The 24758-nt window shown below is 48.7% G+C and overlaps 2 protein-coding genes across 2 annotated transcripts in view; one reads left to right on the forward strand and one right to left on the reverse strand.

Annotated features, from left to right (window-relative positions):
* Positions 1–24758, forward strand: part of LOC111138601 — an 896555-nt gene that overhangs the window by 164089 nt on the left and 707708 nt on the right. The gene's annotated exons all lie outside the window — the stretch shown is intronic.
* Positions 9080–14788, reverse strand: LOC111162594 (zinc finger and SCAN domain-containing protein 9-like). The gene is made up of 3 exons (XM_022527106.1): positions 14369–14788; positions 14090–14234; positions 9080–9696 (listed from the first exon to the last, which is right to left on the reverse strand). Exons 1-3 carry the CDS (start codon positions 14786–14788, stop codon positions 9080–9082), a joined length of 1182 nt encoding a protein of 393 aa, XP_022382814.1.

Genomic DNA, 24758 nt, shown 5'->3' on the forward strand with positions numbered 1-24758 from the left:
TTTCACGGAGTCATTAGCTTCCTTTAAATTGCCTGCACTGTTTCAGAGTACCTTTAGGCTTGATCTTTCCCATAATCTGTTCCAGGTATAGCCAGTTCCATTGGGGAGAGCCTCAAAGCACTCTGCTCTTAGACCACCCCTTCACCAGGGCGAAATATGGGTCACTGCTCCAGAGCTGAGGACAGGGACAGTTACCTACTTCTCTCAGTGACACTTCCGCATTATGATGACGGTTCTGGGCCAGGCAGTAGCCTCTAGTCTTCCCAGCACAGAACCCCTGACCTATGAGTGAGCTTGGGTGAGGGCTTTTGGGGCTCCAGTTTTCTTAGCTGGCCATCCCCGAAGTGGAGCCTCTGCTGTGAGCAGGGGCTGGGGGCAGGGAGGAGCTCTTGACTTCCTGGTCATTCTTGCCCGGAATTTAGTCTCTGAAAAAGAGAGCTTTGGAGGGATTTAAAAAATGTTGGTGCCTTGTGCCTCTTGGGGGGTACCTTAGGCTTTGCTTGAGCCTGGGGAACTGGGAGCCCCATCTTGTTGGACATACCCACCCAGACTGGAGCTTCCCTCATGCTGATTCAGTGCGGATGTGGATAGGACAGGAAGTAGCTCATGGCACAAGTGCTACAGATTGTGTTCGTACCAAAATTTAGTAGATTTTCTTGAACAAATGTTTCCTTATTTGCTGTTTGCTCTTAAGACAATTTCCAGAGCTTGTAAGTGGTAGTGTTCACCAGTTATGACTGTTTCACTCTGAGTGGGTCCAAGGAGCTCCTCATGCTGCCAATTCAGAAGTTATTTTTAAGATTTAATTTTTAATTATTCATTCCTAGCTTAATAATGGGTATTAAATGTTCATCAGTCATAGTCCATCCTTCCTGTGCTATGTGCTATGGAACTTTTGGGTGAGTATTTATGTGAGATTTTTGAATTAATATTTATAAGTAAATTTGATGGTTAGTTTTCTCTATGCTAGTTTTGACAGGTCTTAATATTGATGTAATATTTACTTTATAAAAGAACTTGGCTTAAATGTATACACTGATGTATGTCAATTATTTCTCAACAAAACTAGGGGGGAAAACCCTACTTGGAATAATTTCCTTTTTTCTCTATGTTCCAGAAAAGTTTTTATAGGGTTTACTGTGAAATTCAATGAACGTGGTGCTGTCTTAGGACTAGAACTTTGACAATTTTTCTGTTTCTTCTCCATCTGTAGCAGAGATTTCTCACTGTCCACCCAAAATCCATTTTCCTTTTCCTCTTCAGAGCCATAATCCTGATTCTAACTGGAATACAGGACAATGTTTTGCAGTCTCCCAAGCAGCTGGCCGTGGCCTTGAGACTACGTTCCAGTCAATGGGGCACATGTGGAAGTGCTGTGGGGCTCTCAGCAAAGGGCCTACAGGGAGTTGGCTCAGCTAGTACTAGAATTCTTTCATTCTGCTTTTCTTACCCCTTTACTCTTATACTGTAGATGTGACTGCCGGAGATCTAGCAGCCTCACTGGATCTTAAGTTGATCTTGAGAAATGTCAGCAGACACCACAGCGGTTTAACAGAAATGTATAAGCCTATAGCCCTGGAAACAAAGTGTGTGTGTGTGTGTGTGTGTGTGTGTGTGTGTGTGTATCTCCCTATATGACACAATGGAACTGCCATATCTGTCCCTATACTTCTTTTATAAAAAAGAAAAATGAAGTTTTATTTAAGCCATTATTACTTGGACTGTTTTATCATAGTTAATCAAACCTGATTCTAAGAAATATGTAGTCTCTTTAAATTTTCTGACCTTTCTGAAGTTAATTTTAGTAATTTGTAATTTTACAGAAAATCATATGTTAGCATGGCCAACTGGTACAAGTAAATAATAAAGTATAACAAATGAAAATTTAACAGCTGAGCTCCAAAGAAAGAACAGGAAATTCCCTAGCACCAGAAGTGAGGAGGGAACCTGCAGGTACTATGCCAGGTTGTGAAATGGCACTAAAGAAACCTTCAGAGATCCTGTGCCTGGACACAGGCCACCAGTAAGGCGGTGTACTGAGCTAGCTATTTCTCTTTCTTAAAGATCTTATATTTATTTGAGAGAGCGAGAAAGCAGGAGTGGTGGGGAAGGGCAGAGAGAGGGAGAAGCAGACTCCCCGCTGAGCAGGAAGCCCAATGCGGGAGTCGATCCCAAGACCCCAGGATCATGGCCTGATCCGAAAGCAGACACTGACTGACTGAGCCAAGGTGTCCCTACCGATTTCTGTGTAACACATTACTTCAAAACTCAGTGGCTTGAAACGAGATTTATTATCTTTCACAATTCCCGTAGCTCAGGAACTCAGGAATACAGGAAGTAGGTAATTCTAGCCTAGGGTCTTCCACGAGGTTCCAGTGAAGGCTCAGCCAAGGCTGCTGTTGTCCTGGACCAGGGCCGGAGGACTTCCTTCCAACAGGGTTCACTAGCATGGCCGGCCCGTGGGAGGCCTCAGTTCTTTCGGGGGCTGCCCCCCTCCTCCGGCTCACTGAGTGCGATGGCATGGCAGCTCGCTTCTCTCTGGGAACGACCTGTGAGGCAACTGGACGCCCCGTTCTTCCATGATCTACGATCTCGCCTCGCGTGTCACACCCCACTCCCCAGTCTGGCTGGGAGAAGTGACAACTCAGCTCACACAGTGTCGGGTTCCCGGTTCTGTGTGTGAGGAGCGTGCAAGTTACCAGTCTGTCCCGAACACTGAGAAATCAGTAACTCTTCCGGATGCAGGAGAGAGGGGAGGACATGGCAAACTGCGGACCCATGACTGGAGAGACCGATGAATCCAGGGAGGGAAGGTGTGGGAAGCAGACACTCAAGAGTAGTGACTGTGCACCACCAAGCGAGGGCAGGAAAGCCCGAACACGAATGGAGGCACAGCCGGAGGCTCCGTGTGGGCAACTCTGAGAGTTTAAAAAAACTCCAGGGAGCTCCAGTCACAGGGCGGTCCCCTCAATACTGTGAGTTTTACCTCCAGGAGCTTGACCAGGTTTCCACAGGAAACAGCAGAGAAAAACGCCCTTGTGCTTCCAGCTGGAGGAGGGGAAAGGGAACTATTTTTACCTATGCCAGAGCATCTTGTTTTTTTTAATAAAGACTGCCTTCAGGGGAGACTAGGTAACCCAAGCCTAACCTGCTGGCGAGCCATCAGATCCTCCTTGACCTGGGGGAAGACAAATCCCCAATTCAGCCAGCTCTAGCCTTCCTTGTGAGAGAAGGGAATCACGGGTCACAGCCACCACGTCCCACTGAAGACAAGAGGACACTAAGGAACACTTGTGAAGTTCAGTCCAGACACAAAGGTTCACTGAGAGCAAAATTCAACTGAGTAAATTTTAAAGATCTTACTGGCTTTATTCAGCAATTCCTGAATCAGGCAGCACCCCGTATATCAGAGGGAGAGGAGCCATGCAAACCGGAATATTAAATGCAGAAGGTCTGGGGACAAGGAAGCTACTCTGGGCAGAAAAAGCGGGTTGGTCATTCCCAGGACATGTTCCTGTAGCGGCGACAGGCACCTACCATGCACATTCCCTAACTAGCCCTGACCAGCTGATTCCTGATCGACTGGTTTACTTATGATTCCAGTTCAAGGAGAGCCAAAATGGTATTTAAGTTACATCTCAGTCTGATGATGTGAGGCTTAGCATAGGTGACTGCATCTGGGGCCAGCTGTCTTATCGTTTTTGTTTTTGTTTTTTTAAAGATTTTATTTATTTATTTGAGAGAGAAAGCACAAGCAGGGGGAGGAGCAGGTAGAGGGAGATGCAGATTCTCTGCTGTGTAGGGAGACCCACACAGAGCTTAATCCCAGGACCCTGAAATCATGACCAGAGCCTAAGGGAGATGCTTAAACAACTGAGCCACCCAGGCATCCCTGTGTTGTTTTTAGTAAGAGAATAGTTTTGGGGCACATGGGTGGCTCAGTTGGTTAAGTGGCCAGCTCTTGATTCAGTTCAGGTCATGCTCTCAGGGTTATGGAACTGAGCTCCAACTTAGGCTCTGTGCTGGCTGTAGAGTCTGCTTGGGATTCTCTCTGCCCCTCCCCCCAACTCTCCCCCACCGTGCCCATGCACGTGCTAAGACAAATAAATAAATTAGTTAATAATAATAATATAAAATAATAATAGACTGCTTCCCACACCTTGCCACCACATTGCTAAAGGTTATTTTAAAGCACTTCCTTCTACTTAGTACATCTTGTCTGGCTCTCAAGAAAAAAAAGACAAGACATAACAAAAGGTAAAAAACACAATTGAAAACACGGCACAAGCATCAGAACGACACATGGCAGGAATGCTGAAATTATCAGACCATGAATTTAAAATAACTGTGAGAAATATGCTCAGGGCTCTAACAGAGAAAGCAGACAGTGTGCAAGAAGGTGCACCGGCAATGTCAGCAGACAGATGGAAATCTTAGGAAAGAACCAAAAAAGCAGCACTAGACATGAAAAGCGCTGTAATAAAACTGAAGAGTGCCTTTAATGGGCTCCCGAGAAAACCGGGCACAGATGAGGAAGGAATCTCTGAACGAGAGGATAAATTCAGCTGACACTCAAGGAGAATGGAATTAGACTCTGCATTAGGAAGGCGGGAGCGTAAGGGAATTTGTAGATATATGTTAAAACCACAACAAATGGGGCACCTGGGTGGCTCAGTTCGTAAAGCCTCTGCCTTTGGCTCAGGGCTCAGATCATGATCTCGGGGTCCTGGATCAAGCCCCCATCAGGCTCCCTGCTCCATGGGGGTTCTGCTTCTCCCTCTCCCTCTGCCTCTCCCCTCCCCTTGCTCATTCTCTCTTTCTCTCTCTCAAATAAATAAACAAAATCGTAAAAAAAAAAAAAAAAAAAAAATAACAACCCCATAGTGACACTTCCAAGCCCTAGAACACAGGGCACTTCCACAGATAAACAAAATAATCTGTCTTGAGAATGAGCAGTGGCAGAAAATAACAGACCACAGGAGTAAGCATTTACCCTGGAAAAAGTCTGCAGAAATGAGCAGCAGAGTTGGCTCACTAAGAGCTTCAGATACATAATGATCTGAAGGAAATGGTAAGATGCATTTAGAACATTTAACTATTTTTTAGACCCTAGAAGCCATAAATGGAAAAATAGGATATAAAGTGAGAAGAATAGACTGATTTGAAAAAATCAAATAAAACATCAGGAAATGAAATATATAGGCATTGAGACAAAAATCTACGTGAAATAAACAACATACTAAATATAGCTCATGGAGAATAAGTAAACTGTAAGGCTGATCTGAAGACATAGATCAGAGAGAGATGACGATCAGCAAAACACAATGGGAGTAAGAGACCAGGCCAACAGCGTGAGAGAGCCCAATCCCCACGAGTAACAGGAGAGCCAAGAGAACTCTGGGGGAGAGGCTGACTGAGAATTGCAGGAATTGATGGAAGACCTAAATCTCAAGTTGGAAGAAGCACTTCAAAGTGTCGAAAGAACAGTACTGTCAGTGTTCCAAGCAGACAGTTCAGGAGGGCTCTTCCACTGCAAATACACGGAAACCAACACTCAAGGGAGACAGTAAATGAAAACATGTTCACACAAAGCCTAAGGGAACTCGCCATTGCCAAATCTTCAAGAAAGCCTCAGTGAGTAAAACCAATGTGTTAGAACACATAATGTGAAAATCTAATTAGTCACTGATTATAAAAACCCAGTAATAATAATTGTAATGACAAGGTCAACTTGAGGTCAAGTGTAACTAAAATACTAGTCAACAGTTGCAGCTCCTGGGAGGCATTCAGGTTTTGTGCAATATCACACAGAAGGGCACACACAGAGATTAGTTTCATAATCTCATAAATCAGGTGGGCATACTGAAATTTTATGTGTCACCACTAAAAAGAAAGACCAAAAATACATAGTTTTCAAACATGTAAATGGGAGAAAGAGAAGAAAATATAAATTAACCAACGTAAAACAGAACAGAGAAAAAATTAAAGAAAGGTCATGGAAAAAGGAAAGGCAAACTTGGGTGGTAGCAATAAACTGATAATCATAATAAACACAATTGGATTAAATTGATGAGTTAAAAGACAAGATTAAACATAAGAAATTTTATAAAGAGTTGGGGCACCTGGGTGGCTCAGTTGTTAAGCATCTGCTTTCAACTCAGGTCATGATCCAGGGTCCTGGTATCAGGACCTGCATCAGGTTCCGGGCTCCCTGCTCAGTGGGGAGCCTGCTTTTGCCTCTCCCACTCCCCCTGCTTATGTTCCCTCTCTTGCTGTGTCTCTCTCTGCCAAATAAATAAATAAAATCTTTTTTTAAAAATGGAAATTTTATAAAGTCATTAAAATCAATTAAAAATTCTAGTTCTTAGGAATGCAAATCTGTGCAATAAAAGTATATAAACTGCAAAGCAAGAAATTATAAAATCAGGATTCAAGATAATGTCCTTTAACTGGGATATTTGGGTGACAAAGATGAGGGATGCCGAGTGATTGGCCATACAGGTGTTTTTCAAGATCTTTTGTTTGTGTTAATAATGACACATTAATGAGTGCTAGGTACTGAATTAACTACCTAACTACCTATCAAACTAATAAATCAAAAGCATGGTATTAATGGACCAATGATGAGTGTATGTGATGAATCATACCAAGGATTATAATTAACCCAATTCTGAACACAGGCTCTCCTTATTTCCAAAAAGGAAATAATTTTATTTAAAAATAGAGGATGGGGGATGCCTGGGTGGCTCAGTTGGTTAAGTGGCTGCCTTCAACTCAGGTCATGATCCCAGGGACCTGGGATTGAGTCCCGCATCTGGCTCCTTGCTCAGCGAGGAGCCTGCTTCTCTCTCAGCCTCTGCCTGCCACTCTGCCTGCTCGTGCTCTCTCTCTCTGACAAATAAATAAAATCTTAAAAAAATAAAAAAATAGAAGTAGAGGATGGGAAAGAGACACTAGGCTAATATTCTCTAAAAGAAATTTTTCATGATAAAGAATTCTTACAAATGAGGAGGGAATATTCTTTTTTTTGAGGAGGGAATATTCTTAATGTTATGATATTTATCAGAAACACAAAGAAAATATTATTTTTTGCCAAATCATTAGATACATCCATTCAAAATTAGGAATAAGATAAGGATGACTAATAGTATGACTCCTGCTCCACACTGTGCTGGAGAGACTGGCTCGTGCATCACAATTAGAGAAAACAGCAAACGAAGAAATAAAACTCCTTATTCACAGTAACAGGATTATATAGATATACAGGTATGTATAGTTCTCAGGCAGAGCTAAGAAACGTGATGTGTTGAGAGCAGCCACTGGAGGCGGTGGGGCTGTGTTATGGACTGAATATTTGTGTGCCCCCTCTTACACACATACGTTAAAATTAACTCCACAATGTGATGGTATTTAGACATGGGGACTTTGGGAGGTAATTAGGATCAGATGAGGTCATAAGGGTGCGATTAGTGCCCTTTTAAGAAGCTTGCTCTCTGTCTTTGTCTGTCTGCCTCTCTCTGTCTCTGAGCTCAGTTTGTCTGTCCGTCTCTCTCTCTCCCCCTCCCTCCCCCAGGCACACAAGAGAGGTGCTGTGAGCACAAAGGAAGGTGCAGTCACCTAAGCCTGAGCTGGTGCCCTGAAGCATACCTCCGAGTCTCCAGGACTGTGGATACCTGGCTGCCATGTGAGCCTCCTGCGTGGCCAGCACCAGCCCACCAGGTCCCGGGGGACAGGGGGATGGGGCTTCAGTGTGTGTTGGGGAGACGCTGGGAGGGGAGAACTCCTACACCAATTTGGTAAAAAGACTGTTGCAGGGCAAATTTATGTTACATGTGAACTAAATGCTCAGTTCAGCGAATTCTACTCAGGACACATCTTCACTTTTTAATATTAACTTACTTTTTTCTCTCTGCTGCCCTGATGCAAGTATTAATTTATTTCTAAAGCCCACATGACAGCAGTGTATAATATACTTTTTTTTTTAAATGGAGGTAAAAGAAAAAGTCCCACAAGCATTTTAACTTAGGCAGTCTCTCACTGCTGTCCAACCGTCCTTTTGCCTTGTTATAGATCATATTCAAATTTAGTAATAATGTCACCTCTTGGAGTACGGTGAGAGCTGTCCGTGGTCCTGCGCCCTGCCCCACGCCCAGCCAGCGCTCCCCTCCCCTGGCCACCAGGAGTGACGACTTCCTGGGCCACCCACTCAGTAGAGAAAGGAGGAAAAGGAGAGGCGGACTCGGTTCAAGAAGGGGTGTCGGGAACCTGGGTGGCTCAATCGGTTAAGCAGCTGCCTTGGGCTCAGGTCAAATAAAACATTTTAGAAAATAAATAAAGCACAAGCACCTTATGTGGCTGGTGACCCAACTCCGCGGGCGGCCTTGGACGCGGGACACAGACGGCCTGCAAGGCGCGGACGTGAGGGGCAAGCACGAGGGCCTGTCGGGTGACCGCGTTCCGCGGACACAGCCGGGCGACCCCGGGAAGCCGGGCGGCACCGTAAACGCCGGGGAGTGAAGCCCGAGGCCGGCTCTAGCGGAACACGCGGGTGCGGCACGGAGAGCGCATGGAAACTCGGTCTTCTGTGAGCTCACACGGTTCCAAGACGGAAGTCCAGGCGCCAAGGCGAGTCCGCGCGTCTCCCTCGCTGGCCGGCCGGACGAGGACGGTGCTGCTTCCCGGCGGGCGGCGCTCTCGGAACCGGAAGCAACGGCGACCCGCGCGGGCGGGCACAGGCCGCGCAGGTGACGGGGACGCCGCGGGCCGGTTTACCGTAGCCCGTCAGCAGAGCTCTGCGCGCTCGCCAGGAGCTCCGACCCACACAGACCCTCAGGCCTGGGGCCCGGCCGCGCGACTTAGCACGCGCCCGGGAAGGTGCGGCCGCGCTCTCGAAGCCGGACCTACGGGGCGGTGCGGGCAGGGCGGCCCGGGAGCCCGTGAAGGAGCCCGAGGGAAAGCAGCAGCTCCAGACACCGCACCTCCCTCTTCGGGTGTGCGCAGCCCGCAGGCCAGTACTTGCTGGAAACGCAGCGGCACGCGAACGTGGCCCGCGATCGGGAAGGCCCGCCGCCAGCGACGACTAGACCGGCGCGGCCGCCCCGTGCGTCTTGTGATGGCGGCTGAGGTTGCAGCGGCGGTTGAAGCTCTTCCCGCACTGGGTGCACCGGTGAGGCCGCTCGCCAGAGTGGCTCCTCTGGTGCTCGATGAGGAACGAGCGCCGACCGTAGCTCTTCCCGCACTGGCCGCACTGATGGGGCCTCTCTGCCCTGTGGGTCCGCTGGTGCTGGATGAGACCCGCGCTCTGGCTGAAGGCCTTGCCGCACTCCGCGCAGCGGTACCGCTTCTGTACGTTGTGGATCCCTCGGTGGTTGAAGAGACCCGAGCTCCGACTGAAGGTCTTCCCGCACTCCTTACACTCGTATGGCCTCTCCCCGGTGTGGATCCTCCGATGGCGCACAAGGCCTGCGCTCTGGGCGAAGCTCTTCCCACACGCGTCACACTTGTGCCGTCGCTCCCCTCGGAGGCCGCCCCAGCGCCCCGCTTCCCAACCCGCAGGGTCACCGGGTTCTCCATGTTGGGGATCCCGGGGGGATTCCTCCAAAGTCTGTCCGTAAAATATTTCCCCATGGGACGCCACTGTCTTAGGACAGTCTTTTCTCAGCACCAGCTTTCTGTCCTCAGCCTTGGTCATTGCATCTGAAAAAGAGGAGACCAGGCAAATGTCATTTGTTTCCCGAGTCTATGGGACGGTCACTGTGTGCACAAAAGGACAGGTGGCTCCGAACCTGACGTGGCCCCACATTGCAGAGCAGAGAGGAGGTTAGGAACAGCAGGGCTGGGGTGCCTGGATGGTTCAGTCCTAAGTGTCTGCCTTGGGCTCAGGTTGTGATCCCTGGGGTCTTGATTTCAAACCCTGCATTGGGCTCCCTACTCTACAGGAAGCCTGCTTCTCCTTCTCCCACTCCCCCTGCTTGTGTTCCCTCTCTTGCTGTCTCTCTGTCTCTATCAAATAAATAAATAAATAAAGTCTTAAAAAACAGCAGGGTCAGTGTGGTAACACCTTTCTCCTGGCCTCCTTGGCAAAATGTGGGTCAGTCCAGCCTTACTTGGCCTGGGCCTGGAGAGAATTCTTTCTACGTCTTCATGGGGAGGGGTAGGTCAAGACCAGGGTGGCTTCGCTTAGTTCTCCCTAGAACTCCCTCACCATGGGGCACCTGGTGGCTCAGTGGGCTCAGGTCATGATCTGGGGTCTTGGGATTGAGCCCTGGATCAGGCTCCGGGCTCAGCACGGAGTCTGCTTGAGATTCTCTCTGTCCCTCTACCCCTACCCCCATTCCCACACACTCTCTCTAGAAAACAGGTAAATAAATCTTAAAAAAAAAAAAAAGCCCTCCCCCTTTTTGAAGCAGGGAGCCTCACAGTGACCAAGGGAAGTCACCCCTGTACTTATGCATTCCTTTATGGGACAAGTATTCAATCCCACCATTCCAGGAGTGTCAGGTGTACTTGACAAGTGTGAAATCAGCACCACCCCAGGTGTGTTCCCCACACAGGGCCTTTGCTGGCTCTGCTCAGATGACAGCAAGTCTCCCTCCCTCGTTCCTTCAAGTTTTCGCTCAACTCCCACTTCCTTACTTCTCCCTACTACTGCAATCAGCTCGCCACCCACCGCACTCACAGTCTCCCTCCCCTGCTTCCATTCTGCCTCATGCCACAGCTTGCCACCCTCTAACACCCTGCATCACCTCCCTGTTTGTCTCCGCCTTGCCACAATCTAATCTCCATGATAGCAGAATCTTTCTGTTTTATTCCTTGAATCATGGGTGGCACAGGCAGTTTTCAATAAATATTTGTTGAACGAATAAAAGCATTAAACCAATCCTACTACTATGGCCTCAAATGATGGCCCAGGGACAGGCACCTGCAGCAAACACTCCTGACAGAACCGGCCCCTACTGGATATCGTCCAGCCAACCCCAGCAGATCTGGACAGTTTGGAGACAGACAGACCCAAACTGTCCAAACACCCTGGAACAGCCCTGAGGTATCCTCGGGATGTCTTGGGCTCCGCAGGTAGGACTGTTGGGGGGAGCCGTCAGGAAGACATGACTGCCAAGGGACCCGTGAGCTGGACCCCGACCACTGGAAGCTCCTTACCCTCTCCTCTGTCCTGGAATGTGAGTTCCACCTCACTGCCCCACTCCCAGGAGACACCCCAAGGCCAGTGACAGTGACAAGAGGACAACACCATCTGGATAGTACACAAGACTGAAGCCAGATAAGGACTCTGCCAAAACTTTTAGGATGGGTGTGGAGAGCTACTCACACTGCTGTTACCCAGAAGAGCCTCCCGTGTAAGCCTCCTTTGCTTATTAAAACCACCACCTGCCGCTGTCTTTGATCTCTCCCTGCCCCCCACAGGAGGGGGCTGGTTTCAGCTTACTCCTGGGAAGCTCTCAAGGAGCCTGTGCACCAACAGATTTCTTCCTTGCAAACCAGAGAGCCCAAGATCAGCCTCCAGCCCTCCTCTTTTTACCAAAACATCCAGCTCTTTCTCCCACATCTGACTACTGTCCCCCACACACCCGAACAGGAGCCTCTGTGGACTCCTCTGTTGCTAGACCGTGTTTTTCTGCTCCTTTTGGCTGGGGGACGACAACAGGTCTGGAAAACAGAAATGCATCTGCAGAGAAGTAACAGCCACGAGTGGGATCAGTACCGCCCTTCTGCCTTCACACTTACATTTGAAACGTACAAGAGAACTGCGTAGAATATAAAAACAAAGACACTTCTCACCTTCTATTACCATTTACACAGTCTCCGGTGACACACAAAGCACTGTCACAACTGTTTTCAAACTAACACACCACAAAACCCCCTGAGGTTATTACCCCACCTCCTGAAAGAAGTGAATAGCAAATAAAAGGTAAACACATAGCATGACAGACTCTGCATGTATGCAGAGAAAGTCTGGAAAATACACAGCAATTTGACAAGAGTGGTTAGTCCTGGGGAATAAAATTTGGAGAACTTTCATGTTTTACTATATAAACTGCTATATTATTTGGATTTTTTTTACCATCAGCAGTTCTAAAAGGAACTCAAATTCAGTGATACAAAGTAACCTTACATGTTGCTTAGTTAAAAAAAATGAAGAGCTGGAACTTGGATTCAGTCCTTTTGATCTCAAACACTGTGTGGCTTTGCAAAACTGGCTTTTCCTGGAGACACAGATGTGCAATGATAGTCTTGTAAGAGAACTCTGATTTGTAGATGTCCTCAGGACACTCTCCTGCGGCCACAGGAAATGCTTAATGGATAACTGGATGGAGGGAGGGAGTGATGGACAGACAGGAGGAAGGAATTGCTCAGATGGGCTTCCTGAAAGAAGGGGCTCCCCGTAAGGTTCTAGATGCTGTTCAGAAGGCAGAAGAAAGGAAAAGATGGCTGGAAAATAAAAAGCACAAGTTCACGGGAAGATGAGGAAGAAACAAAAGAACAGACTACAAAGATGTTCATGAAGGAGGAAAATGAAACCAAAGGATTTTTTTTAAAGACATATTTATTTTATATATAGAGAGAGGGCACAAGTGTGGGAAGGGTCAGAGGGAAAGGGAGAGAAAATCTCCATCAGACTCCCCATGGAGTATGGAGCCCTGAGATCATGACCTGAGCAGAAATCAAGAATGGACACTTAACGGACTGAGCCACCCAGGCGCCCAGAATTTCAATCGGATGAGTTCAGAGGAGCCAGAGGAAGGTCTGCTGAGTAACAGAAGTCACTCAAAAATATCTTTTTAAGTCAAGAGATGTGTTCCAAATGGCAGAAATCTGGGATAACCATATGACCGCCAGAGCAGATGGAATAAACAGGCGGGAGGCAGCGCAGCAAGGGAAGCACGGCTTTGCTCCACACGGGGATGGCGAGAAAACGGGACCAGAAGGCACACTGCACACGGACCGCTGGAAGGCCAAGCCTCAGTAAGAGGTGACGATGTCGGGCGTGAGAACTCAGATGGAAGCTGCCGTGGGGACGGCCAAGACGGGAAGGCAGCTGGCTTGGCCCCATGTGCCCAGGACGGCACCCACCATGACGTGCCGGGCCAGGGAGCAGCAGAGGCTGGTTCCACTGGACTCCCGCATCCAGCTGGCCAGCCACGGAGCGTGCTTATGGCGTTCCCCTGCCGCGCCAGCCAGACTGGCGAGGGCAGCCGAGGGACGGCCTGCCCAGGGCCTTCGTCGGCTGGTCGCATTCAGTGCTACAACCCCCTTCTGTGGTGTGCGCTTGCTTGACGGTTGTGTCAGCTTTCTTCTGCCCAGTCACGTGATGAAGCCCTGACTGTATGTAGAACTAGGGGCTTTTAAGAAAGTAATTCAGGTAATTCAGGGCCCTAATCCAACAGGATTGATGTCCTTAAAAGGGGAAGAAACACCAGAGCTTTCTCTCCCTCCTGCTCTCTCCCTCTCTCACTTCTCCCCTCCCCCACCCCAAGAGACACATGCCCAGAGAAAGGCACCTGTGAAACAAAGCAAGAAGGTGGCCGTCACCACGCCAGGAAAACAGGTCTCACCAACAGCCCGCCCTGCAGGCACCGTGATCTTGGACATCAGCCTCCAGAACCGTGAGAAGATAAATGTCTGCCGTGTAAGCCCCTAGGTGTGTGCCAGTCTATTACGAGCGCCCAAGCAGACCAAGGCGATGCTATGATCAACCCCACTCTGGAGATGAGGGAACTGAGAGCAAATGGTTAAGTGACCTGCCCACGTACAAAGAGCTTCCAGAGGCAAAGCCAGGATCTGATCCTGTCTATACAGCGATTCTCTAAAGCTTCTCCCCACAGTGATTCCTGCAGGCCTCCCTGAGCTGCCATGTGCCAGGAGACCAGAGAGCCTCCAGGATGGGACTGGGCAGGGGAGCCTGAGCGTGAGGTAAGAGGACACAGTGAGCGCACTGTGCACCAGAAACATGGAGCGTTGCTTTACCTGGCAAAGGGACTTCTGATCACCTGGCTCCTTGGGTCTGGGCTTTTTATTTGTTTTTGCTTGGTGGTGGGGGGCTGCTCAGCACCAGTAAAATCCTGTCCCTCACCTGTCTCTACAACAGCGTGGGGCTGCTGAGCAGTGTCACAGGTGAGCTGGGACTCCTGAGGCCGGGACTGGAGGCTCAGTGGAGTTGGCGCCCCCACAGGCACTTCTTCGGAGAGGACTTCTTGCCCCTGTGTGTGGGCTACGACCTGGGAACAAAGACATGAGATTTGACTTCCTGGAAAGTACCAGGAAGCAGGGTTAGAGTTAGTCAAGGAGATACAAAACAACAGATTCCAGGGTCATGCACATACACTTTTTCCTGGCCGATCTCCCTTCCTACCTCATGTTGTGGCTCATCGAGCTCTCTCTCCAGATCCTCCAGCAAAACCACAGCCTCTTCCCCACTCTCTGGGCTGTGCTCCCGCACCCAGGCCTGCAGCTCCTCGGGCAGGATGGTCAGGAACTGCTCCAGCACCAGCAGCTCCACAATCTGCTCCTTCGTGCTCACATGTGGCCTCAACCACTGGCGGCAGAGTTCCTGGAGTCGGGTGAGGGCCTCCCTGGGTCCAGGGGTCTCTTGGTAGCACAGCTGTCGAAAGCGCCTTCGGAAAATTTCCCTCCCCAGAAGATTACTAGGTTTCAGCCTGGACTCCTGTGTTCGGACACGACTTTCCATCTCCACTTTCACTGTCAGAAGTTCTTCCCAAACTTCAGGAGCTTGCCCATCCAAGGGAAAAACCTCCTTCGAGTCTGTATTCATCTTGTCCTTGAAGAATTTAAAAAGCACCCTCCAGCTGGAGCTATGTTTTAGAAACACCTTTGAAGTTTCCCTCCTAAGCAGTAAAAACCACCGTTTACATAGAAATATGGCAATAACTAATGATGGGCCCTGATTATACAAGCAACCTTCACAGGTCCCAGGGCTCTTCACTGAAAGTAAAGTCACTTGGGGACCAAAGGATGGGATGAATGGGGAATATAAGACCGTAATGTGCAAAAAGCATGCGCTTTCAAGTCACTCAGAACTGGGTTTTATTCTGGCTCTAACATTTACTAATTGTGTGATCTTCAGCCAATTTCTTATCTTCTTTCAATCCCAGTCTCTCAAAGTGAAGAAACAGAAACGGAGAATGCTCATGGAGAAATCAGGGGCCAAACAGTTCACTCGGAATGGTTAAAAAGCTCACTCCTTATGTAAACGTGAAATTAGACAAAGTATTCTTGTCTTTGATCAATGAATGAACTTATATTCATGGGACTCACGCTTTCAATAGCAGACCGCGGTTAATGCTCACATGACCCTCTGAAGTTTTTTTAACAACCGCTATTTCAGGAGATAGAAAAGGGAGGTCAGGGGAAGTTAAGTACGTTGCCTAAGGTCAAGTTCTTTGTGAGGACAGTCCTCAGAATCCACAGAAGCCCAGGTAGTGCCTGCGACCCAGGAAGCCTGTGGGTCTGCACAATGTCAGCAAGGGCAGCCCCGAAGCTGAATTCCCGCTGGACAGGCGCTGTGGTGGACACGCAGGGAGTGGGCCCTGGGCACGGGGGTGGGAACAGGACAGGGAGCCCAGGAGCACGCATCTCCAACAGGCTCCCTGTGAGTGCGCGCGCGCCAGGGCTCCAGGATCCTGCACCCAAAAGCCAGTCCGCTCACAGCCGCTTAACCCGCTCTCAAAACCAAAAGCTGAGGGACTGAACGTTCTACCCTGTGCTTACCCTGCCCGTCCCCGAGGCTGTCAGACTCCAGGCGTCTCCTGCCCAGTCAGACCTGCGGCCGCTACTCCAGGGGGCGACCCTCCAGCCCCGCGGTCCTCCCACACCCTGCCCGCGCGACGTCCCCAAGCCGGGACGACGCGCCCTTTGCGGGGAAGGCTTCCCTTCCATGGCCCTCTCCCCGCCACGCCCGTCTGCCCAGGGGTCCCAGCGCCGACTCACGAGAACCGAACAAGGCCAGGAAGCGAGAGCCCGGCGAGGGGTCGGCGGGAGCGCTCCAGCCGGAACAATGCGCCGCAGCGAGGAGGCCGCCCGCCGCTGGGGGCGCTCGGGGCAGGAGCACTTCCGGGCCGCTCTAGGATCCCGCGTCTCGTCTCCCGCCTCCCGCGGCGGAGCAGGTGGTTGGAATTTCGCGCCCGGGAAACTGAAGGAACGCCTGCAGCCGAGGCCATTAACTTGAAAATGCTTATTTATTATTATTTTTTTTAACAAGAATACATTACCTGTGATTTTTTTTTAATCTCAAGCAATGCCAAAATTAATAAAGCAAAAGGTGAAATCCCATCCTGTCCCTCCTTCGTCCCACCTCCCTGAGGTGGCCCCTGTCACGCTTAGCTGGGGGTTCGCGCGTGTAATTCCATGTCTCTCTCATACAGCTAGATAGACAGGCATGAAGCTATTTTACATTTAGCTCTTTCTCCACTTACTTTACCGTTTTCCGTTCACGTACCTTAGACATCTTTATTGCTCATGTATGTCTAACTCCTTTGGTAGCTGCGTAATAGTACATCAAGCGCATGTACTGCGATTTATTTGTGTAGGCCCTAAGTATCGGTAGACCTTCATCCTTCCTCCCTTCCTTCCTTCTTTCCTTCCTTCCTTCTGCTTTCCTTCTTTGCTTTGTTCCCCCTTTCCTTCCTTCATTTTTTGATAGAGAAGTCTCTTGCATTTTTAGCAGGAATACAAAATCGGTCCCAAGCCAACTAAATTAACCTTACTGATACAAAAGACCATAATTATTAGTAGTAAGTCATCCATCAATTTTATCATGCCAACCAGAATGATGGTTTTGCACAAACTATGTTTTGTTTCTAACAGAGCCTTATTATTTTATCACAGCAGTTGGAAAGTTGTAAAGTCTTGCATGTTAATGTAAATTTGATGCAGTGTTTTAACTCCCAAACCATAGCTTTGTAAATTTCTGTGGTTGTTTTCCTCAAACTAGCCATCTGAGGGCACTAAATAAGGTCATTTCATTTTTTATTTTAACTTATTCTAAATATCCAATAAGTGCATAATCATCAAGAGTACCAGCATGGAGAAAATAAGCTGGAAATCTTGATCACTTTCTTCAACACACTCCCAAAGCCCTCAGTACAAACTTTCCCAAAGCATATAATGTATATATAAAGTATATAATGACTGTTAAATTTTCAGCTTTTCTTTAACTGGAATACCATTCAAATATGGTTTTCCTCTTGCATTTTGGATGCCCACCTGTGACAAGTAAACCGTTTCTGTTTACATGAAACTGTCGGATGAGTCACTGACAGTTGATTAGGCTCTCTAACTGGATCCTGTGTGTTCATTAAGTAGGTCAAGTATAGCGCCCAGGCAGCCTCCACCCTGGGATCAAGTGCATAATGCATTGGATTTCCCTGTAGTTAAACAGCTCTGAGAAACACTGGCCCCCAGTGTTTAGCCAGGGAAATTACCCTATAGCAGTACCCTGATGACTGTCCTGGGACAAAAGGGATTATTTTTTACTTAGAATTGGGAATCTCTGCTGAAAATACTTAAAACACCACTCAGCTCAGACAACAAGAAATGCTGATTACAAGACTAAAAAGATTGAGTGTTACCTGAATCTGGGAACAGGTATATTGGGATATTGACTCTTCTGTGGGTTATGTCATAAGCTTTAAAAATGTGACGGAGGAGGAGGAGGGCATCGAGGGGAGGAGGAGGAGAAGAAAAGGGAGGAGAAGGATATAAGGGTAAGAATTAGAGAATTGTTAACAAAGAGATTGAGGGAACTAGCTGGTATATAGATAGACCCAAGTCTAAAAACACGTGTGTGCCTTATGAATCTTCACTAACCCCAGACGGTTTCAGTACATAAGTGGACAAGTTGATCTGCCCTGTGGATGTCACCAACCAATTCTAAACCCTAGGTATGATGTAGTATACCCAGTGGGAACAGCAGTCACCTGGTGGCAAACTGATTACAGTGAACCCTTTCAATGATGGAGAGAACAAAATATTCCTTGTAAGAAAATAGACACTTGTTTTGGATTTTGATTGGCTTTCCATGCCTACCATGCTATCAGTATTGACTGGATGAAAGTCCCACTCACACCGGCCTTAACTTAGCTGGGCATTAAAATGAAATGTCCACCCCTCCACCCCAATCTGTACTTTCAACTGGGTTCTTGAAAGAATCCTTCTTTCCTGTCCTTTAGTTATACCTTGGGCAGATCCCATAGCTTTCTCGTCAATTCTAAGTATTAAAGATCCCAATCAGTTTATTTTTAATTTGAAAATTTATTATCTATTGGATAAGTTATATGGACACAGATTCCCTCTGATTTTTCTCTTCTGTTGAGTTCAATAATGATATTGTAGTTCCATAGGAAAATGTCCTTATTTTTCAGAGTACTGAAGTATTCAACGGTATTACCTGTAATGTCTACAATTTACCTCAAAATACTTAAGCAGAGGGAGAAAAGCAAATATGGCAAAATGAACAATTGTAAATGTAGGTAAGTACATGGTGTTCATTATATGTTCCTTATATAAACATAAACCTTTGGGAGTAACTGGGTTTTTTAATTCAAATTCTCTTAAGACTATAACGAATTTCAGTCCACTTCAAGATTTGCCCCAGATGACAAGTGTGTTGGGATGCCACACCCCAAGCCGCTTCTCCTTTACCCATATGCGCAGCCACGTACCCAGCCCCAGAGCCAGAGTCACCACGCTGTCCAGTCCGGTGGTGGTCTCGGCCTCCAGAGGGACCATGCCCATAGGTAAATGGGGCAGTGTCTCGGCAGTGGGAGCAGCGGGGGGTGACACTGACGAGAGCAGTGACAATCCTGCCCTCACCCCCCACCCTGGCCAATGCCCCAGCGCGCGCGCGCGCGCACACACACACACACACACACACACACACACACACACACCCCGGGGCTTTCTGCGCCCCAGTGAACAGCCTCTACATCACTGGGGACAAAGCCCATCTCAAGAGTGTGCAGCCGTGGGAACTGGTACCCATCAAGGTCCTGGAGGCGCGGCAGGTGAAGACCAGCTTCAAAACGCTGCTGAAGGCTCCGTCGCTGCTGCCCGGCCGCCGAGCCGGCCCCGCCTCCTGTCCGCACTCGCCGCAGGACTGAGGGGCTGATGAGACCCACAGGCCGCCGCCGGTGTCGGTGCTGGCGGCGCGGCTCCTGGACTCAGGCTCCCCGGTCCTGGTGAGCCTGGGGGACGGCTGGACGTCAGCACCCAGCTCTTGTCGGACCCCCTCCACCGCGATCGGCAGGGCTGCTGTGGGCTGGGGGAGAACGAGCGGCTTCAGCCACGGTAGGGCGCACGGGCCGGCCGGGAGGGCAGCGGCTCCAGAGCCGGTTTCCTGCAGTTAGTGCTTGGACTGCGAGCTCCAGGGCCACCTGCAGTTCCCCTTGGAGCTCGAGTGCAGCCCCTTCTACCTCAAGTTCGTTGGCTACTACCGCGCGCCACGCTGCCTCCGGACCTCGCTGCGGGACTGGGCCTGGGAGCGCCTGGAGCCGGGGCTGTGGCGCCAGGAGAAGCGGGAGCGCAGGGCCGGCGGGCGCGCAGGCGGGTGTCGGGGGCCGTGCACGCGCCAATCCGCAGGACGCCGTGTTCCGCCACGTACGCGCCCGAGGACACCGAGGTCCCGCGTCCCTACTGCAACGGGTCCGGCCTGAAGGTGTGGGACTTCGACACCGAGGAGACGCTGGCCGCGGGGACACCCCTGGGTCTGGGAACTGGCCCCGCCGTCCCCGGCCCGGGATCCCCAGAGGAGGACCGCCTTGACTGGGTACTCCCCAGAGCAGGCGCCGCGTGGTGGGGCCCTGCTGCGAGAGCCTTCCGCCCAGCCTGACGCCACCCCACGCCAGCCGGAGGAGCCGCCGCGGCTGGAGACCGAGCTGGGCGGACCCGGACGTGGCACCCCCAGCTCCGCGCTGCTGTCCCGCGAGCCAGCCGCCGCTCGCTGGGTGCACACCCGCAGGAGACCCGGCGGGCTGCGCTCCGAGCCTCAGCCTGGAAGCGCCCGGAACCGCGGCCGCACGCGTCGGGTTCCCGCGGGGCAGCACCAGCACGAGAGCCAGCTCCAGACCGCCGAAGAGTGCGGCAGGCCCTAGGGGGCACCCCGAAAAGAAGGGGGCCTTTGTGCTGGCCAAGCCCGAGCACCAGCTGCGCCGCGGTGACCACCGTGTGCATAAGGAGTGCAACTGGTGCCCCTGACCTGGCACCCCACCATGGGCGCCCCAGACCGTGGGCAAGGAGGCCTTCTGTGACGTGAAGACCCCGCGCTGCGTTTGTAACTTCTGAGGATGGAGGCCCCGCTCCCACCACCCCGCCGGCTCTACCTTATTTTGGTTTTGGGTGCGCGCGGGCCGGGAGGCCGCGGTGGCACAGTCCCCGTGGTGGGCGGGTCAATAGGCCACCTGCACTCAGGCCTTCCCGGGGTTAGCGGCGCCCCACCCGCGCCTGTCACGGGTTCCCGGAGCCAGAGTCTCTAAAAACAGAACCAACAACAACAGAGATTTCCCCCAGATGAAGATGAAGATTTACCAGTTTGAAGAGTTTTCAGAATTTTATGGATTTTTGAAACTGGATAAGGGATCGTGGATATGTACCAGTCTTTTTCTCTTTCGCTCTCTTTGTATATTTAAACAATTTCAAAATTTTAAAAAAATTTTTTAATTAAAAATCTTCATCCTACTCATACCCCCAGCCACTTAATTTCATTCTGCAGAAACAGTCAAAACTTTAGATTTCTTAGGTAGACTTTCGGAGATATTTTATGCATAAAGAAGCATTATGTTTATACATTAATCTTCTCCCCATTATTGTACATGAGTAGTAGAAAATGATGCCTACAGTCCCCTATTCTGTATAATTTAACAATAAATCTTGGAACTTTTCCTAGAATTGGACACACAGATCTCCCTTTTTATTTTTGACAGTTGTAAAATATTCCATTATTTATTTACAGATTTATTTACCCAGTCTTCTACTGATGAACAATTATGCTATTTCCAATTATTTTCTTTTTTTAAATTTTTAAAATTTATTTTCAGTGTAACAGTATTCATTGTTTTTGCACCACACCCAGTGCTCCATGCAATCGGTGCCCTCTCCAATACCCACCACCTGGTTCCCCCAACCTCCCACCCCCCACCCCTTCAAAACCCTCAGATTGTTTTTCAGAGTCCATAGTCTCTCAAGGTTCATCTCCCCTTCCAATTTCCCCCAACTCCCTTCTCCTCTCCATCTCCCCTTGTCCTCCATGCTATTTGTTATGCTCCACAAATAAGTGAAACCATATGATAATTGACTCTCTCTGCTTGACTCATTTCACTCAGCATAATCTCTTCCAGTCCCGTCCATGTTGCTACAAAAGTTGGGTATTCATCCTTTCTGATGGAGGCATAATACTCCATAGTGTATATGGACCACATCTTCCTTATCCATTCGTCTGTTGAAGGGCATGTTGGTTCTTTCCACAGTTTGGCGACCATGACCATTGCTGCTATAAACCCAGTTATTTTCTTTTTAAAATATTTTATTTATTTATTTGACAAAGAGAGAGATCACAAGTAGGCAGAGAGGCAGGCAGAGAGAGAGGGGAAGCAGGCTCCCCGCTGAGCAGAGAGCCCCACGCAGGACTGGATCCCAGGACACTGAGACCATGACCTGAGCAGAAGGCAGAGGCCTAACCCACTGAGCCACCCAGGCGCCCCTCCAATTATTTCCTATTTATAAGCAATGCTGAACTAAATAGTTCCCTACATACAGCATTTTATACATGCTAGTAAATCTCTAGGATAAACTAAAAGTAGAATTTCTGAGTCATAGAATATATGCAATTACAAAATTGATATATTCTACTAAATTACTCTCCAAATTAGTTATCAAATACACCTGAAACTAATATAACTACGTTAACTATACCAGAATTAACATTTTTCAATAAATAAAACATCAGTAGTTACACAAATCTGCAACTCTAGGGTGCCGGGCTGGCTCAGTCAGTTGAGTGGCCCCCTCTTGGTTTCACCTCAGGTAATGATCTCAGGGTCATGAGATCAAGCCCCTCAGTGGAGCCTTGAGTCCAGCTCCCCGCTCAGTGGGGAGTCTTCCTGAGATTCTCTCCCCCTGCCCCCCACTCTCTCCCTCAAATAAATAAATAAATAAATAAATCTTCTCTTTAAATAAATAAATCTTTTAAAAAATCTACAACTCGCCAGTGCCTGGTGGCTCTGTCGGTTAAGCGGCTGCCTTCAGCTCAGGTCAGGATCTCAGGGTTCTGGGATCCAGCCCGCATGAGGCTCCCTGCTCACTGGGGAGCTGGCTTCTTCCTCTGCCCCTCACCCTGCTTGTGCTCTCTCTCACACTCTCTCTTTCAAATAAATAAATAAAATCTTGGGGGGAAAAAGAGTTTTAGAAGTGGAACTCTGAGTGTTGATATAGTAAGATATAATTTGCAAACAATAAAATTTACCTTTTTATGTGCTTGGTTGGGTGAGTTTGGACAAGCATGCATCATCCTGCAAAGACTAATAGCTGCAACCAAGAAACATCTCCAGTACCCCAGGATCCCTTCTTGTCCACCCCCCCGCTTTTTTTTTTTTTTTAAGATTTTATTTATTTGTCAGAGAGAGAGAGTACACACCAGCAGGCAGAGAGGCAGGCAGAGAGAGAGGAGGAAGCAGGCTCCCTGCCGAGCAAGGAGCCCGATGCGGGACTCGATCCCAGGACCCCAGGATCATGACCTGAGCCGAAGGCAGTGGCTTAACCCACTGAGCCACCCAGGCGTCCCTCCCCCCTGCTTTTTAAGTAGCCTCCATGCCTGGCTTGAGGCACAAACTCAGGACCCTGAGATAAATATTTGAGCCAGATCAAGAGTAGGACACTTACCCAACTTAACCAGCTGAATCACCCAGGCACCCCACTCCTTCCTCCTTTTTTAAATTTTTTTCAAGATTTTATTTAATTACTTTGACTGAAAGTGAGCGTAAGCAGGCGTGGGGGGCAGAGAGGGAGAAGCAGGCTCTCTACTGAGCAGAGAGCAGGGTCCAGGACCTGAGCCAAAGGCAGATGCTCAACCTACTGAGCCACTCAGGACCCCCACTCCTTGCTCCTTTTTTTTTTTTTTTAGGTTTTATTTATTTGACAGAGAGGGACAGTGAGAGAGGGAACACAAGCATGGGCAGTGGGAGAGGGAGAAGCAGACTTCCCACTGAGTAGGGAGCCCGATGCTACGATGCTATGGAGCTCAATCCTAGGACCCTGGGATCATGACCCAAGCCGAAGGCAGACACTTACTAGCGAAGCCTCCCAGGCGCCCCCTTGCTCCTTTTTAATCAATCTTTCCTCCATCCCCACCTCTGACAATCACTAATCTGATTTCTCACTTTTGCCTTTTCTGGGATGAAATCATACAGCATAAGCATTTGAGTCTTGGTTCTAGTTTCTTTCACTTAGCATACTATTTTTGAGATTCACGGATGCTGTAGCGTGTATCAGTGGCCTGTCCTGTACATTGCTGAGTGAAATTCCATTGCATGGACATACCAGTTTGCACATCCATCCACCGGGTGATGGGCGTTTGGGTTGACTCCAGGTTTGGGTGATTATGAAGAAAACTGCTATGCACATTCACTTACAGATGGACATGTGTTTCCATTTCTCTTGAGTGAACACCCAGGAGGAAGATGGTTGAGTTGTCAGGTTTGTGTTTAACTTCATAAGAAACTGCCAAACTGACTTTTCCAAGTGACTGCACCATTTTGTATTTCCACCATGAGATACGAGAGTTGCACTTGCTCCACATCCTCGACATGTGGCATTGTTACTTGAAAAAAATTATTTTAGCCATTGTAATAAGAGTATAGTGGTACTTTGTTGTGGTTTTAATTGAATTTCCCTTATAACTATGATATTGAAATCTTTTCTGATGCTTATTTGGCATCTATATATTTTCTTTGCTAAAATCTAAAATAAAATCTCTTCCCCATTTTAACAGAATATGTAATTGTTTTCTTTTTTTTAAGATTTTATTTTATTTATTTGACAGAGAGAGAGAGATCACAAGTAGGCAGAGAGGCAGGCAGAGAGAGAGGAGGAAGCAGGCTCCCTGCTGAGCAGAGAGCCTGATGCGGTGCTCAATCCCAGGACCCTGAGACCATGACCTGAGCTGAAGGCAGAGGATTAACCCACTGAGCCACCCAGGCGCCCCTGTTTTCTCTTTTCTTAAGGTTTTATTTATTTATTTGACAGAGAGAGACCGAGAGAGAGAGGGAGCACAAGCAGGGGGAGTGGGAGAGGGCGAAGCAGGCTTCCGGCAGAGCAGGGAGCTGGATGTCTGGCTTGATCCCAGGACCCTGGGATTATGACCTGAGTTTGGACACAAGCGTTTTTTTTTTTAAATCAGATATGTGGTTTGCAAATATTTCCTCCCTGTCTGAGGCTTGTCCTTTCATTTGTATTAACAGTGCCTTTCAAATAACAGAAGCTTTCAATTTTGATAAAGTCAAGTTATCTATTTTTCTTTTATAGAGTGTCTTATTTTTAAAATATTTACCTAACTCAAAGTCATGAAGATCTTCTCTTATGCTTTATATTAGAAATTCTAAAGTTACATGTTTTCATTTTCCTCCCCCCCCCCCCCCCCCGCCCCCCACCGTGGGCTGTCCAGTTGCTTCCGTGCTGCTGGTTGTAAAGACTCTCCCTCTCCGTCTAGAGGATTCCCCGAACCACCTGGGCATCTC

The sequence above is a fragment of the Enhydra lutris genome, unplaced genomic scaffold (genome assembly GCF_002288905.1).
Source record: "Enhydra lutris kenyoni isolate GAN:26980312 unplaced genomic scaffold, ASM228890v2 scaffoldscaffold93, whole genome shotgun sequence".
Taxonomy (NCBI): domain Eukaryota; kingdom Metazoa; phylum Chordata; class Mammalia; order Carnivora; family Mustelidae; genus Enhydra; species Enhydra lutris.